The following is an 18348-nucleotide window of genomic DNA, read 5'->3' as shown; positions in this document are numbered from 1 at the left end:
TCCCAACATGAGTTCTAAATTTTTTATGTCTCCAGCTTGAACCTATGCCCCCTTGTCCTATTGTAATGGTTTAACTGGCCACAGTGTTATAGATTTAACTTATCTATATCGTTTAATATCTTATATACTTCCGAGCTCTTCTGTTCGTACTTTCCTTCAAAACTGAAAAGCCCAAGCGTTTACTTCTAATAATAGGGATCATCCTCACTGATGGTCCATGTGCCTTCTGTTGTGCCACAGATCCATTTGTCCTTATGCTGTTCCACAATAGGGTTGGAGAGTGTAGATGTTAAAATCCTGGTATATTGCTAGTTTGCAACAACACTCAACCTCAAACACTCACTCCCTCAATCACTGGCACACTATGACTGCAGCATGTACCATCTACAAGATGCACTGCAGCAACTTGCCAAGGCTTCTTCAACAACAGCTCCCACAGTCGCAACCCCTACCACCTAGAAGGATGAAAGCAGAATTCACATGGGAACACAATCACCTACAAGTTTTTCCCCCCAATCCACACACCATCCTGACTTGGAAATATATCGCTGTTTCTTCATTGTAACAGCATTGTGGGAGTATCTTCACCACATGGACTGTGGCAGTTCACCACCACCTTCTTAGGGATGGGCAATAAACCCTGGCTTTGCCAGTGACAACCACATCCCATGAATGAATTAAATTTAAAAATTAGAACCTGATTCAAAATTCATTCTAATGGAAGGAAGTTGGCATAACAGACTCTTTCATATTAAAATATTTCAGGCAAGTTAACTGTGGGCTGTAACCATTGCTCCTGTATTCACAAAGATTGTCTGCATTAACAAACTAAACACTGCAGCAACAAATAAGGGAAAAATTAGGACTTTGATCTTTTTTCCATATGAGATGAGTTAACATTTCAGATTTGCATAGAAGTGAATTTCACTGGATTACCTTTTAAACTACTTGACATTTAAATTATATCTCTAAACACATTACAGATTCATCTGACAGTCACCAAATATTTTATAGCTGCCTGTACAGCTGCAATATTATGATTTGATTGAATTGCAAATCATCTGAAAACTTATTAAATTTTGTTTGAAAGGTTGAGCAGAATAAGAGCTACATTTACATTAGACATTAGAAAGCAGAAAATCAACAGATAAAAGCCAAGTTGATTTCAAATGCTTCAGAAGTCCCAGGTTTGACATTATGGCAAAGCATTCTGAAAATAGAAAATTAGCAATAATGAGATTTAATTTGAACAACTATATTATCTGACTTGTTTTCTACAATATTTGAAATTATTGCAGTTGTGAATAAGAGTGACATCTAAAAGAAATTCTGGTTTGATAAAGGTGTAACATGATTTTAAATAATGAACAGTTTTTAGTCAGGCTACAGGCAGCCTCCTTCAATCTTACAATATTAAGTTTTAGTCTCCCAGGTGGCTTCTGGAGAAGGTAATAGAAGGGCAGCAAGGATGATCCCCTGGCCTGAGATCATTGAGCTATGAAGGTAGACAATCAAGCTGTGAAAGAATCGATGATGCAGAAAAAAAGGTTGTGAGCAAGCACACAGCAGCGCATGGTGGAGTGGGTGTATTTCATGAAGTGGTTAAAGGAACGTTGAATATCATGGAGATACTGGTGACCGTTACTGCATCCGAAACAGGAAGAGTGAAATTTGAGCCAAAAACCATGTGGAGTAAATCGGAGCTGGAGACAGTTGCTGTGAAGAGATATGTCTGTATGATCCCTCTCTCCATCTCTCATCTCGCGGATCTGAGTTAGCACTGTTTTGTATCGCTTTTTCTCGAATCTAGAGAATTTCATTAATTATTCTTCAAATTTTCCACCCATCCCTTACCTTTACTTGGTCCATCTATGACTCTTCCCAACCTGGACATTTTTCTCTCCCTATCTCTGGGAATGGACGTTTAACATCTTATACAAGCCTACCAACTCCTACAACTATCTGGATTATAATTCTTTCTATATTGCTTCCTGTAAGGACTCCTTTCATTTCTGCTAGTTTCTCTATCTGCTGATGATGCCACTTTCCACACCAGAGCTTCTGAAATAAAGAACAAAGAGAACAAAGAAAATTACAGCACAGGAACAGGCCCTTCGGCCCTCCAAGCCTGCGCCGATCCAGATCCTCTATCTAAACATGTCGCCTATTTTCTAAGGGTCTGTATCTCTTTGCTTCCTGCCCATTCATGTATCTGTCTAGATACATCTTAAAAGACACTATCATGCCCGCGTCCACCACCTCCGCTGGCAACGCGTTCCAGGCACCCACGACCCTCTGCGTAAAGAACTTTCCACGCATATCCCCCCTAAACTTTTCCCCTCTTTATTATCTTACTTTATTTCTCAGCTAAGAATTCCCCACCACAATGGTGTACAGGACCTTCAACCAGGTCTGTCCCATTTCCAGTTCTTTTCCCTCATATTTTAGCCAACACCCCCAATCCACATTAGGGTCTCCCTTGTGCTCACCTTCCACCCCAGCAGCCTCTGCATTTGCACTAAATAGATCGTTCCCCACCATTTTTGTCACCCCTAGCATGATTTCACTATCAAACACATCCTTCACTCTCCACCTTCTGAAAGAACTGTTCTCTGCATGCCACCTTGATTCATTTACCCTCCACTGCTACTATCTTCTCTGCTTCCACAGGTACCTTCCCAGGCAAGCTGAAGATGCTGCCTAACCTGCTGAATGTTTTTAGCAATGCTGCTTATGTTTAAGTTAGACAATGTCTTGGCTTTTGTACTTGCTGGAAATATAGTGACTTACAGGGGATCTGTTGTAGTATTTAATATTAAAGACATGGACAACATGCAAGTGGATAGCATGTTTGAGGTGATGGCTTGGGCAGAAATAGGGACTGCAGGTATAATTGAAGTAGCAGAGAGTGATGTTGGATGTTTGGAAGATTTACTTTTCCCAGACAGTGGTCAAACTGTGGAACAGCATTCCTTAGAAATTCCAGAATTTCTAAATAGGAATTCCTGCTATCACTCATCTATAGACTGCCCCTCAGCAACATCATCTGGAAACACAATGTCAGATTCCACATTGTGCTGACAACACCCAGCTACCTCACCAACACCTCTCTCAAACCCTCCGCTGTATCTGATTCCTCACATTGCTTGTATTACATCCAGTATTTGATGCGTAGGAATTTCTTCAATTAACAACAACAACTTGCATTTAATATTGAGAAGACTGAAGCTGTAGCCTCTGCCCCTTTTTTAACCACCAACTCCATCTCTCTCCTTACGTACGGACATACGAATTAGGAGCAGAAGTCGGCCACTCGACTCCTTGAGCCTGCTCTGCCATTCAATAAGATCATGGCTGAACTGATTACTCCACATTTCCACCTACCCTCGATAACCTTCCACTCCCTTGCTTGTCAAGAATCTATCTACCTCTGCCTTAAAAATATTCAAAGACTCTGCTTCCACTCCCTTTTGAGGAAGAGAATTCCAAAGACTCACAACCCTCTGAGAGAAAAAAATTCTCCTCATATCCGTCTTAAATGGGCGACCCTTTATTTTTAAACAGTGACCCCTAGTTCGAGATTCTCCCACAAGGGGAAACATCCTTTCCACATCCACCCTGCCAAGACCCCTCAGGATCTTATGTTTCAATCAAGTCACCTCTTACTCTTCTAAATTCCAGCGGATACAAGCCTAGCCTGTCCAATATTTCCTCATAAGACAGCCCACCCATTCCAGGTATTAGTCTAGTAAACCTTCTCTGTACTGCCTCCAATGCATTTACATCCTTCCTTAAATAAGGAGACCATTATCTGAGGCATAATCAGATTGTTTGCAACCTTGATGATCTATTTGAGCCTGAACTGAGGTTCCAATCCCATATCCTCTCCATCGCCAAGACTGTCTACTTTCACCTCTGTAATATCATCTGGCTCGGCACTTGCCTCAGACCATCTGCTGCCGAAAACCTCATCCACGCTTTTGTTGCCTCCGGCCTCAACTATTCCAATGCACTCATGGTTGGCCTCCCACTGTCTACCCACCGTAAACTTGACATCATCCAAAACTTGCTGCCCATGTCCTAACTTGTACCAAATCCCATTCACCCAGCACCCCTGTACTCACTGACTTACATTGGTTCCAAATTAAGCAACAACTCAATTTTAAAATTCTCATCATTGTTTCAAATCCCTACCTGGCCCCAGCCCTCCCTATCTCTGTAATCTGCTCCAGCCCAAAACCTTCCCAGTTACCTGCGCTCATCCAATTTTGGTCTCGTGAGCATTCCCCATTTAAATTGCTGCACCATAGGTGGCTGTGCCTTCAGTTGCCTAGGCCTTAAGCTCTGGAATTCACTCCCTACCCCTGCCACTTCACTTTTCCTCCTTTAAGATACTTTGATCAAGCTTTTGGTCATTTGCCCAAATATCTCTTTATTTGTGCCAGTGTCAAATTCTGTTTGATAATGTTCCTGTGAAGCACCTTGGGATGTTTTGTTATGTTAAAGGTGCTTTATAAATGCATGTTGTTATATCCCTTTGTAGTTTTCAGTTGAAGCAGATATAGAAGTTGAGGACCAGGGCATGCAGATTCAGTCACCATTTTTAAGTCAAAGATTCTGACCATATTTTTTGCATTTCCAGTATAAATCTCTACATCCACACTTATACTAGAAACTTGTCACGCTGTATTTAGACCCTATTGCCGTGCCTTTAACTATGGGTCGAGTGTAATTGCATCCAGATATATAGTTATAACACTTTGCTTTAGCAGTTTTCATTATAATTGTGGACATAAGAGTTCTAGAAAGTGTTGAGCGGATGTTTGTGCAGACATAATTCTTTTAACATATATCGATATTCCATATAAACTTTCAAGCAGTGGCTTTCAAGATGGCCAAAAACAAGTTAAATGTTTTTAACCAGGTTTAATCTCATAGAAAAGGGCTTCATGTGTGAATATGAGATTATTGAACTGAACATCATATTTCTGAATGTGACCTAGTTAACTGATGTACATCAGTGTAATGAATATTTTTGCATAATTTCCCACATGACACAAAAATAGGCACCTTGTGTTACTGTAGGTATAAGTAGCCACAAAGAGCAAGCCTTTAGGAAAAATCCAAAGCTCTAAACAGCCGATGAACTGTTTCCAAGGAAACAAAATGTTTTCTGAGAACTTCAACATTTCTACTCTTTGCCCACTTAAATTTTATACTCACCTGTTCCTGGTGCAATATCATGAGAACTACTTGGCATTCGTTTTAATGCTGGTTTCAGTGGCTTCTGAGACCCACTTCGAGTTGGAGAAAATGACGACTCCTCAGTGCCAACCTTGGGATGAACAAAAATTAAATGTCATAAAAGCATGTGTAAATGCAGCACCCTTAAAACCAATAATTCTGTAAATCCAATCCGATCTAATGTAGTCTTATACCAGGAAATCCATTTTATAGCTCTTCATCATGAATATCTAATGCAATTCAACCTTACAGGAAATTGTTTTTCTTTTTAAAAACAGACTTTTCCTTGGCAGTGTTGAGTTGACTTTCAACCAACTTGACAACACTATGTTTCAGAGAGAGCTGTGGTATTGACGTAAAATATTCATTTAATAATCATACTTACAAATCTGAGAAGTTAATACAAAAATAATGAAAATGGCACCCATCACTACTGACTAAATTCAAACTATTATAACACATTGTGACAACATAACAAGTGAGAAAGACTATATCCCATAATTTTCTACTGTTACTACATCTTAGTTGTTTGATCACTGAAAAGACTTCTACAGCTTTTTCAAGCAAGCTTGTTTTCTTTATTAGTCATAACATGAAGTAAACTTTGTGAATATCCAAGCTTCAGTTGAGAATATATGCTAACTTGAATTGTTAATGCCTTCCACAATCTTATTTATTCTGGGCATACACTAGGCTACATCTATCATCTGGCCAATGACAATTCACAGAGATATGCAATCTTCCTCTCTGATACTTTGAACAAAAGCTTTACTTGTAACTAGTCTGCACTTACTTTCAAAGCCTATAGTGCAGTCTATGCTGTCATGGCAGAAGAATTAACTTAAGCATTAAATAATGATGATCGAGCAACTCAAATTAGAGACAGAAATAATGGGAAAATGATTGGGAGTCAGTTATGTTGGCAATACACTAAATTCAAAGAAATATGAAGATCACACTGGGAATATATACATTTACCTTTGTTACAACCAACCGCTCCAGTTAAAGCCCCCAATCAAAATATACGATTCTGATTGTGATGGGAGAAACACATTGACAATTCAATTCCGTCGCTCCACAGATTGCCTAACATATCTTTAAAACTTTCCAAATTAAAGAAAGACCCAGCCAAATTGTACCATCTATTAACCCCCGAATGAGGCTAACCAAAACTGGTGTCTTTAAATCAACAAATTAACTCATTAATTAAAAAAACTAAACCCATAAACACTATGAAGATATAAACAACATTTAAAATAGAAAAAAAAATAGTCATTGCAAATTTACAGTCCGATGTTGCTTGAAGCGCTCACAGAATGTTGCTTTCCTTCTCCAGCGAATTTCAACTATTAATGACTTTGGGCGGCACAGTGGTGCAATGGTTAGTACCACAGCCTCACAGCTCCAGTGACCTGGGTTCAATTCTGGGTACTGCCTGTGCAGAGTTTGCAAGTTCTTCCTGTGACTGTGTGGGTTTCCATCGGGTGCTCCGGTTTCCTTCCACAGCCGAAGACTTGCAGGTTGATAGGTAAAATTGGCCATTGTAAACTGCCTCTAGTGTAGGTAGGTGGTAGGAGAATGGTGGGGATGTGGTAGGTAATATGGGATTAATGTAGGATTAGTATAAATGGGTGGTTGTTGGTCGGCACAGAGTCGGTGGGCCGAAAGGCCTGTTTCAGTGCTGTATCTCTCGATGACTTGCAAACACTTTCAACAGAATCAATCTGACTTTAGAGCTTTTAAGGGGTAAAAGATTGTCACAGTCTAAATTCCCTTTCTTCATTTTAAATGACCAGAGATCTCTGTTTTGGCTTGACTTTTTTTAAAGAATTTTGAGAGATAATAATAAACAGACTAAAATCCTATTCCTTCAATTTAAATGGTTGAGAGCTATTTCTTCAGGTGCCAACACTAGCTGTGTCTGTATGTCTCTGAGTTCTATTAGTAAAAACTGTCTTCAACTAAAAGCCAGTTCAAAGTTGAATTGTAACAAATGTAACTCTTGCTACTCACTCCCAGTGGCTGTATCTATGGTAACGAGAATGCACCCTTTGAATCGCAGTCTCCAGATGGCTGTTTCTAACGGCAACCGCAAATGCACCTTTCTATAACTCCTGAGGCTTGCCGGCTCTTAAAGGAATACTGATACTCTGCAAACCTTAAAGGCAAACCGCATATTCCCGGAATAAAAACTACAGGACCATGACACCTTCTTCCTGATTAATTTTTTCTACAATCTCAAAATATCACAAAATAATGCCAAAACATGTGGACAGACTATGATTCAACATAAACACTTTCCTTAAAGATTAATGCACCAAGAAAGCCAGTCCACTTTGAACGATACTCTCTGACAATGATATTTAGTAAAGGAATAATGGGAGCTCCATGAGACTACCATAAAATGGAGTCTTGAGTGACACTGGCTGCTCCATAGGTCACAACTTTATTGATGTGAGATTTAACTTCTTCTGGTGCTTGCCAACATGCTCACTCAAACAGTTCATAACCCATCACCAACTACTTAGGGATCAAACTTGAAATTCTGTAAATAAATGAAAGGAATATGCATAGATCTATGTAAATCTTCAGTCCTATTAGTGTCATATAGCAAAACTATAAAGATTTCTATACAGTGTTTTATCAGTGTCATCAGTGAATTATTCTACAAGCTTGACTAGCACCACAGTATTTTATTTTAACATCAATATATTTGCATCTCTTGCCCTAACTCCTTCAGCTGGATATTCCACTGAGTAGTACAATTGCTTCCCAATTCCACAATAGTTTTACTTGATAGTAATACTTTCCTCCAAGAAAAGGAATTTGCTGACATTGGTAAAATAGTTTCCTGTGAGTGTGGGTGGATTTGAATAATTAAGAACAAGGTAGAGGAATTGACAGTCTATTCTAAGCAACAACATCCACCATGATGGAGGTGTGAGACTTTGGTTTCAGTAGAAAGTGACATATCATGTATAAAATATATAAAAATTAGCAAACTGTTCCAATTAACATGCCTCTTTCAATGAAGTACTTTTTGAAGTATAGTCACTGTTATAGGAATACAGGGAAAGTTATGCACAGCAAACCTCCACAAAGGGCAATAAGATAAATGACTAGATAATCTGTTTTACTGATATTGATTGAGGGATAAATATTTGCCACTATACTGGGAGATCTCCCTTGTTCCTCTTTGAATGGGATATTTTACATTCACCTGAGAATGTAGACATGACCACAGTGTAACATCTCATGCAGGAGACTGCACCCCTGACAGTACAGCACCTCTTCAGTACTGCACTGGAATGTCAGTCAAGATTATCTTCTCAAGTCTCTGGAGTGCAGTTTAAGCTGACAACCTTCAGACTCAGAGGCAAAAGTACTATCATTGAGCCAAGTGTGACACTCAGGGCTGGATAACCTGTGTTCCTGTTCCAACTCAAACATTTCCAGAAAGGTCTACTCCAATTGAAATATTTTTGAATTAAACTTGAGATTCAGCTCATCTCATGAGGAAATTTTGTTGCTGATAATTAAAAATGCAGTCTCTATAGATGAGTCAAAAAACATATTGGGGTATACTTTTAACCTGCAGAATGTAGATAAAACTGGTGGTGTTGCAGAGTGATCACTGTGTTATAGAATTCACCCAATTTTCATTGCCGTTGAACCCCCACCACGCCTGACAGTTTACTACATAAATAGTGAGGGTGAAATTTTTATGATCAATTTAGTGCCTGCTGTAGCTCAGTTGGTAGCACTCTCACCTGTGAATCATTAGGTTGTGGGTTTAAGTCCCACTGTAGAGACTTGAGCCCAAAAATCTAGGCTGACATCTGATGCAGTACTGTGGGAATGTAACATTGTCAGAGGTGCCAACTTTCAGACGAGATGCTAAATGTCTGCTCACTCATGGCATTATTTCGAAAAAGAGCAGGGGAGTTATCCCTGGTGTCCTGGTCAATATGATCCCTCAATCAACATTGCAAAAAGAGATTATCTGCTCATTATCAGATTCCTGTTTGTGGGAGCTTGCTGTGCGCAAATTGACTGCAGTGTTTCCTACAGTGACTACAACTACAATAACAATTTATATAGCACCTTTAACATAATAAAATGCCCCGAGGCACTTCACAGGAGCACTATAAAACAAAGTATGACAGCAAGGCATGCAAGGCCACATGACCAAAAGCTTGGTCAAAGAGGTAGATTTTAAAAAGAGTATTTTAAAGGCGATGGAGACAGTGAGGTGGAGCAGTGTAGGGAGGTTATTCCAGAGCTGAGGGCCTAGGTAGGGGAATTGAGAGAAGGTGGGGATGTGGTAGGAATATGGGATTAATGTAGGATTAGTATAAATGGGTGGTTGATGGTCGGCACAGACTCGGTGGGCTGAAGGGCCTGTTTCAGTGCTGTATCTCTAAATAAATAACAAATAAATAAAAATAAATAAATAAATGGTGGCGCAATTAAAATTGGGGATGCTCAAGAGGCCAGAATTAGATTAGCTTAGATATCTCTGAGGGTTGTGGGGCTGGAGGAGATTACAGAGATAGGGAGGGGCGAGGCCGTGTAAGGACTAGAAAACAAGGATGAGAGTTGCTTGATGGGGAGCCAGTGTAGGCCAGTGAGCACATGGGCGATAGGTGATCGGGATTTGGTGTGAGTTAAGATGTGGGCAGCAGAGTTTTGGATGACGTCAAGTTTACAGGTGATAGAATATAGGAGACCAGCCAGGAATTAATTGGAATAGTCAAGTCTAGTGGCAACAAAACATGAATGAGAGTTTCAGCAGCAGTTGAGCTAAAACAGGGCAAAGCTGGGCGATGTTATGGACTTGGAAATAGGCGGTCTTAGTGATGGTGCAAATATGTGGTCAGAAGCTGACCTCCAGGTCAAATATGACACCAAGGTTCGAACAGACTAGTTTAATCTCAGACTATTGCCAGGGAGTCGGTAGCTAAGGAATAGAGTTCTGAGCTGGGGCCAAAAACAATTGCTTCAGTCTTCCCAATATTTAATTGGAGGAAGTTTCTGCTCAACCAGTACTGAATGTTGGACAAGCAGTCTGATAATTTAGCAACAATGGAGGAGTTGAGAGAGAGATGGCGGTGAGGTGTGCTGAATGTTATCAGTGTACATGTGAAAACTAGTGCTGTGCTTTTGCATGATGTCACCGAAGGGCAGCATGTAGATGAGAAATAGGAGGGTGCCAAGGATAGATCCTTGAGGGACACCAGAGGTAATGGTGCGGGAGCAGGAAGAGAGGCCATTGCAAGTGATTCTCTGGCTCCAATTCGATAGATAAGAATGGAATAAGGTGAGAGCAGTCCCATCCAGCTGGACAACAATGGAGAGGCATTGAAGGAGGATGATGTGCTCAGCCATGTCAAAGGGTGCAGACAGGTTGAGAAGGACAAGGAGGGTAAGTTTTCCTTTGTCACAGTCACATAGGATGTCATTTGTGACTTTGAAAAGACCTGTTCCAAATCTGTGGCATGGGTGAGAACCTGATTGGAGTGATCCAAACATGGAGTCCCGGGAAAGATGGGCACAGATTTGGAAGGTGACAACATTATCTAGGACTTTGCAGAGGAAAGGGAAGTTGGAGATGGGATGGTAGTTTGTAAGGGCAGTGGGGGTCGAGGGTAGGTTTTTCGAGGAGAGGGGAGATAATGGCAGATTTCAAGGGGAGAGGGACACATCTGAAGAGATAGACTGGTAACAATATTGGCTAACATGGGGATTAGGAGGGGATGTTTGGTGATCAGTAGTTCGTGGGAATAGGATCATGGGAACTGGAGGTGAATCTCATGGACAAGATGAGGTCGGGAGGGCATGAGGTGAGATAGGAGAGAAACTCGAGAAAGATGTGCATTCAGGACCAGGGCAGAGGGGAGCTTTAGAGGAAGTTTGGCCCAATGGGCTATTGGAAGGGAAGGACAAGGGAGAGGCAGCTGATCGGATTGTCGTGATCAGAGTGACAAAAGAGTCTATGAGCTCCTTGCATCTGTTGGAGGTGAGGGTGGTGGAAAGGCAGAAGAGGGGCTTAAGACGGCGGTTTGCAGTAGAGAAAAGCAGCAGGGGGTTATCTTTGCATTTCAGGATGATCCTGGAATACTGGGCAGTTTTAGCAGACAAGAGCAGGACCCAATGGGGCTTTATGTGGTCTAGCCAGATCTGGCAGTGGATGGCTAAACTAGTTGTCCACCACATCCTTTCAAGTCTGCGTCCCTTCAACTTGAGGGAGCGGAGATGAGGGCCGTACCAGGGGGAATGGCCAGGATGAGAGAGAGTAATGGTTTTATTGGGGACGAGGACATCAAAGGTGGAGTTGAGGGCATGGTTGAGCAAATCAGTTGCTGAAGCAATGTCAAGGCTAGACAGTTGGGATTTTGAAAGTGCAATTCTAAGTGAATTGGGGATAACTTTTGCAGGGGTTGATACAGTAGGAGGTAGGGTTGGTGCTTGAAGGGGAATGTGGGTGAAGAGCAATACAAGAAAGTGATCAGAGATGGACTTGGGTATGATTGATATGATGGGACTAGCAAGACCACATGAGATGGCAAAGTCAAAGGAATATGGGTTGGGGAGTTTACATGGAGGGAGATATTTAGGGAGGATAAGAGGGCAGTGAACTGAGAGGAGAGAGAACGTGATGAGTTGAGATGGAAGTAGAAATCACCAAGGAAGACTATAAGTCAAAAGCACGTCATTGACTGTAAAGCACTTTGGGATGTCCTGTGACCATGAAAGGCGCTATATAAGGCCTTCTCAAGAGCAATTAGGGATGGGCAATAAATGGTGGCTTTGTCAGCGACACCCATATCCGAAGAACAAATAAAAAAAAAAGTTAGCCTTTTTTCTTATTTCACTATTATATTTTTACAGCTGGTTAAAATGGAACAGTACATTTAAAATATAAAATCCAGAAATAAATGGATAGCTATTACGTGCATTAAGTATTTAGTGAGTAAAAGGTTTCTTTATTGCTCCAAATTCTCACCTCAAATCTGACCCCAGAATCATGAGCATCTTTACTTCCTTCATTAATAATTCTGAGGTTGTCAGAATCCACCTTCTTCTCGACTTGAGCTTTCTCCTTAAGGTAGTCCAATCTCCGTTGTCTACTCAGCTGATTATCGATAAGAGCTTGCAGCTGAGACCTTTCGATGGAGCCCAGCAGAATCATGGAATCTAGGGGCAAAACCAGCCCCAAAAATTTGTTAGATATTTACAGACTATAAAGTCAGCACCACGATTATCAGCCTGTCAATTCATCACAGAAACACTCTCGATTAGCTTGAATAATCTATACTTGTCACAGTCAGACATCTGCGCTCACCTGCTTCCATATTTGCTTTTCAACATAATCCAGAAGATAGACAGAAAGATCAATATCTGACAAAACAGAGGCCATTTTAAGAGCCAGTGTGTTCAGAGTGCTTTAAAGTTATTAAATGAAAGGTGAAAGGTTTTCACAGACTGCTCTTGGATTCCACTGTAATTTAGACTATACCATATTCAGAATGGGAAAAAAATAAAGAATAGAAAAAATAATACATTTTCAGATGCAGAATATTTACCAAGAATTAAATTGTGCAATTGTAGGACTACTTCCCAGCTGGATAAACCTTATACTGTGATACGATTATAACGCAAACCTTATACTGTAAAAAAAAAACCATTGTGGCATGTTGAAAAATACAGGAACACTGCAACTCTACATAATGTGCAGCTTTCAAAGTTGGGCATGGGTTCTTTTATCACGGCAAAAATAATGAAAAATGCAGATGTTGGAATCAGCATGGTCATCTGTTTTATTTGGAACCCAAAGTTTACTAATCAATACAACACTTAAGAGTGCATAAACTGGCGACCTACAGTGGTTAGAAACAGTCATCAGCAGATCAACTTGCATATCTCCTAGAAGAGGATCAAATGTGATTTATCAAGTTAACTACTCGTGTTCAAAACTTCCTGTTCTTCTGAATTATTTAAAGGTATCTCTCTTCATCAAAAGTATTGTAAGAACCTGAAGGTTAATTTACATGGCACAAGACTGACTGCACAAGACATCTGTGACAATTATGACAATTGTATGCAAATATTAGAAAAGCAAACTGAATTGAAAATGCTGGAAACACTCAGCAGGTCAATACCTGTAGCACTGGCCAGAATTTTAATATTTAGACTCGCTTGCAGCATGGGAGGCCGACAGCGGGTTGGGAACCCAAACATTACTGGAGCAGGCTTTTTAACACAGCCAGGCCATTAGCATCCCGCTTCCAGGTTTCCTGACCAATTGGAGCAGGTGGGCATGATGACAACCTGCACCTGACAGTTAAAGGCTCTCTAATTAAAGGGATCCCAGCAGGAATCAGAATGGATCCATTATGGAACTGTCAGGACACAAAGAGCAAGTACACTGGTCTAGTCTCAACTTGGTAAGGCTGTCCTCTGGTTCTCTGAAGCATCCCTGAAGGTCATGCTGCAGGCTGTAAGGGTCTGCACAAAAACACTCTTCCCAGCAATCAGGAGGAAGAGGCCAGCCTCTGAAGCCAAGCAGTTGTGGCTGGAAGTGGCTCAGGAGGTGAGCAACAGAGACTGCATAGATGCTTCTTTTTTTATTCATTCATGGGATGTGAGCATCACTGACAAGGCCAGCATTTATTGTCCACCCCTAATTGCCATAGAGAAGGTGGCAGCTCACCACAGGGGTAGAACAATGTAGCAGTAATAGGAAAAGGAAGACAAAAGCTTTGTAGTTTCACAAGGGAAATCACTTGGGTGTATCCAAGTCTGCCACTGTTGGGAGTGGGGGGCATAGGACTTCACAGCCACAGCTGAAATCAGGCCTGTATGAGCCTATTGCGGGCATCTTTTTTTAGTTTTTTTTTTAGTTTTTAGAGATACAGCACTGAAACAGGCCCTTCGGCCCACCGAGTCTGTGCCGACCATCAACCACCCATTTATACTAATCCTACACTAATTCCATATTCCTACCACATCCCCATCTGTCCCTATATTTTCCCTACCACCTACCTATACTAGGGGCAATTTATAATGGCCAATTTACCTATCAACCTGCAAGTCTTTGGCATGTGGGAGGAAACCGGAGCACCCGGAGGAAACCCACGCAGAGAACTTACAAACTTCACATAGGCAGTACCCGGAATTGAACCCGGGTCACTGGAGCTGTGAGGCAGCTCTGGCAGCTAAGTGAGCGGCTTCAGGGACCCGGGCCACATCAAGCTCCTCCTCCTCCACCAGCACCTCTTCCAAAGCTGCAGCACAGTTATCACCTTCTTTCCCATGCAGCTCCAGTCCTCTCTGCTGCGCTATGTTGTGCAAGGCATAGCAAACAACTACCTTTCAGGACACCCTTGCTGCTGAATACTGAAGGTCACCCCCAGAGCAGTCCTGGCATCGAAATCGCATCTTCAGCAACTCAAAGGCTTGCTCTGTGATCACTCTGGTGCTGATTTAGCTCCGGTTGAACCTTTCCGGTTCATCAGCTGTAGCGTTTCTCACAGGTGGCATCAGCCACGTCTTTGGAGGGTACCCCTTGTCTCTGAGAAGACATCTGTTTGAAGGTGTACACATCCTTGACATGACTGGTGTAGAATGAAGGCAGCATAGCAGCCTCAAGGATATCATGCAGAGACATGCATGAAAACCTTCCAGTGGTCACATACCAGCTGAACAGAGTAGAATCCCTTTCGATTGATGAATACTCCTGGGTAATCTGAAGGTGTCTTGATTGCTGCATGTTTGCAGCCTATGATTCCCTGGACTTGTGAGAATCCAGCCACTGCAGCAAATCTGAGGGCCCTCTTGTTCTAACTGTCCTCATCAATAGTGAAGTAGATGCAAGTGGCAGCCCTGGCAAATATGGCATTGGTAACCTGGGAGATGCACTTTTGAACAGCAGATTGTGAAACCCTGCAGATGTCACCAGCAGATAGATCTCTGGAATGAAGTGAAGGTGAAGAAATTAAGGGCTGTAGGGACTTTGATGGCTACTGGCAATCCATGCGCACCTGGCCCACTGTAAAGGAGGTCTTGTTCCAGGAGGCTGCAGATGTCAGCAACCATCTGCCAAAAAAATAAGTTTGCTGAAGCAATGTTGTTCAGTCATGTCCAGAAAGCTGATCTTCTGTCTGTATATCCTGTGTTGAAGTTATCAGCACCTTCGAGCTGGGGCTCTGTGTTCATCCCCTCTGTCCTGTGGAGCGGCAGTTGTTTGAAAAGGCAGCTGCCGCTCTTGCTCCTGGTGATGTTGGTGCTTTCCTCATCAGAGGTCAAAGTTAGAGCTGCATAAGCTGCTCCCATGCTGCAGCGAAGGCTGACAGAAGTCAAAAAAGTCCAAGTTAGCAGAACTGACTTCCAATGGGTTGGAAATCACCCCAGAGCAGTGAAAGCACACTTTCACAAGTCCTCGGAGCAAAAACCTTTCACTTGGGCAAGGAAGCAGCTGTCCTTGTTCAGTATTTAAAGGTTTTCAGCCTGTCAATTTCACAGCCCTGTTAATCCCTACTGTGCTCTTGCCTCATTGATGCAAGCGAGTTTCAGCCATCTCGGGAAACCCATGAGCTGGCAGTTAAAGCCAGAATGCAGGGTTAAATCTTCACTCAGTTGCCACTTTGCATATGATGATCACCGACCCACCTGTTCCATGGGGGTTTCTCACGCACCTCCAAACATGTACTGGTTAAATGCAGAAGTCAGCAAGATTATGTCGGGTTTCCGACACGTCAACATTTTTAGATGTTTTAACCCTATGCATCCACCATCATCCGCCCCTCCCCCCTGCAGATTAGTATTCCCCCTACACAGAGGGTGGCAAGGGGACCGGAAGTACTCTGGGTGGGGGACTTCAATGTCTATCACCAAGAGTGGCTCGGTAGCACCACTACTGACAGAGCTGGCCAAGTCCGAAAGGACATAGCTGCTAGACTGAGTCTTCAGTAGGTTGTGAGGGAACGAACAAAGAGGAAAAATATACTTGACCTCGTCCTCACCAATCTGCCTGCCGCAGATGCATCTGTCCCTGACAGTATTGGTAGGAGTGACCACCACACAGTCCTTCTGGAGACAAAATCTTCACATTGAGGATACCCATCATCGTGTTGTGTGGCACTACCACCCATGCTAAATGGAAGAGATTTCAAACAGATCTAGCAATGCAAAATTGGGCATCCATGAGGCACAGTGGGCCATCAGCAACAGCAGAATTGTACTCAACCACAATCTGTAACCTTATGGCTCAGCATATCCCCCATTCTACCATCACCATCAAGCCAGAGGACCAACCCTGGTTCAATGAAGAGTGCAGGAGGGCATGCCAGGAGCTGCACCAGGCATACCTCAAAATGAGGTGTCAACCTGGTGAAGCTACAGCCCAGGACTACTTGCATGTCAAACAGTGTAAGCAGCATGCAATAGACAGAGCTAAGTGATCCCACAACCAATGGATCAGATCTAAGCTCTGCAGTCCTGCCACATCCAGTTGTGAATAGTAGTGGACAATTAAACAACTAACTGGAGGAGGTGGATCCACAAATATCCCCAATGATCAGTGCAAATGATAAGACTGAAGCATTTGCAACAATCTTCGGCCAGAAGTGCCGAGTTGATGATCCATCTCGGTCTCCTCCTGAAGTCCCCAGCATCACAGATGCCAGTCTTCAGCCAATTCGATTCACTCCGCGTGATATCACGAAATGACTTGTGCCTTGTAGATGGTGGACAGACTTTGGGGAGTCAGGAGGTGAGTTACTTGCCACAGGATTCCAAGTCTCTGACCTGCTCTTGTAGCCACCATATTTATATGGCTATTCCAGTTCAATTTCTGGTCAATGGTAGCTCCCAGGATGTTGATAGTGGGGGATTCAGCGATCTTAATGCCATTGAATGTCAAGAGGAGATGGTTAGATTCTCTCTTGTTTGAGATGGTCATTGCCCGTCACTTGAGTGGCACGAATGTTACTTGCCACATATCAGCCCAAGCCTGGATATTGTTCAGGTCTTGATGCATTTCTACATGGACTGCTTCAGTATCTGAGGAGTCGCAAATGGTGCTGAACATTGTGCAATCATCAGCAAACATCCCCACTTCTGACCTTATGATTGAAGGAAGGTCATTGATGAAGCAGCTGAAGATGGTTGGGCCCTAGGACACTACCCGGAGGAACTCCTGCAGTGATGTCCTGGAGCACAGATGATTGGCGTCCAACAACCACAGCTGTCTTCCTTTAGGCTAGGTACGACTGCAACCGTTGGAGTGTTTTCCCCGATTCCCATTGACTTCAATTTTGCTTGGGTTCCTTGATAACATACTCGGTCAAATCCTGTCTTGATGTCAAGGACAGTCACTTTCACCTCACCTTTTGAGCCCAGCTCTTTTGTCCATGTTTGAATCAAGGCTGTAATGAAGTCGGGAACTGAATCATCCTGGTGCAACCCAAACTGAGCGTCACTGAGCAAGTTATTGCTAAGCAAGTGCCACTTGATAGTGTCAATGACACCTTCCATCACTTTAGTGATGATTGAGAGTAGACTGATGGGGCGATAGTTGACTGGGTTGGATTTGTGCAGCTTTTTGTGTACAGGACATACCTGGGCATTTTCCACATTGCAGGGTAGATGCCAGTTTGTAGCTGTACTGGAACAGCTTGGCTAGGGGCGCAGCAAGTTCTGGAGCACAGGTCTTCAGTACTATTGCTGGAATGTTGTCAGGGCCCGTAGCCTTTGCAGTATCCAGTGCCTTCAGTCAGGAGCGTGATGGAAAATACTCTCCACTTGCCTGAATGGGTGCAGCTCCAACAACACTCAAGAAGCTCGACACCATCCAGGACAAAGCAGCCCGCTTGATTGGCACCCCATCCACAAACATTCACTCCCTCTACAACCGACGCACAGTGGCAATAGTATGTGCCATCTCCCAGATGCACTGCAGCAACGTACCAAGGCTCCTTAGACAGCACCTTCCAAACCCGTGACCTCTACCACTTAGAAGGACAAGGGCAGCAGATGCATGGGAACACCACCACCTGCAAGTTCCCCTCCAAGGCACACGCCATTCTGACTTGGAATTATATC

At 42.7% G+C, this 18348-nt stretch overlaps 1 protein-coding gene across 2 annotated transcripts in view; it reads right to left on the bottom strand.

Moving 5' to 3' along the window:
* LOC137375323 (chloride channel protein 2-like) overlaps window positions 1–18348 on the bottom strand; it is a 495095-nt gene that overhangs the window by 72521 nt on the left and 404226 nt on the right. For both annotated transcript variants that reach the window (XM_068042304.1, XM_068042305.1), the window contains exons 16-17: window positions 12251–12441; window positions 5224–5335 (exon numbers count right to left, since the gene is read on the bottom strand). In XM_068042304.1, the coding sequence (XP_067898405.1) occupies window positions 5224–5335; window positions 12251–12441 (303 nt within the window). The remainder of the gene's footprint in view (window positions 1–5223; window positions 5336–12250; window positions 12442–18348) is intronic.

The sequence above is a fragment of the Heterodontus francisci genome, chromosome 11 (genome assembly GCF_036365525.1).
Source record: "Heterodontus francisci isolate sHetFra1 chromosome 11, sHetFra1.hap1, whole genome shotgun sequence".
In the NCBI taxonomy this organism is placed as follows: Eukaryota; Metazoa; Chordata; class Chondrichthyes; order Heterodontiformes; family Heterodontidae; genus Heterodontus; species Heterodontus francisci.
This window is presented reverse-complemented; position numbering and strand designations above follow the sequence as displayed.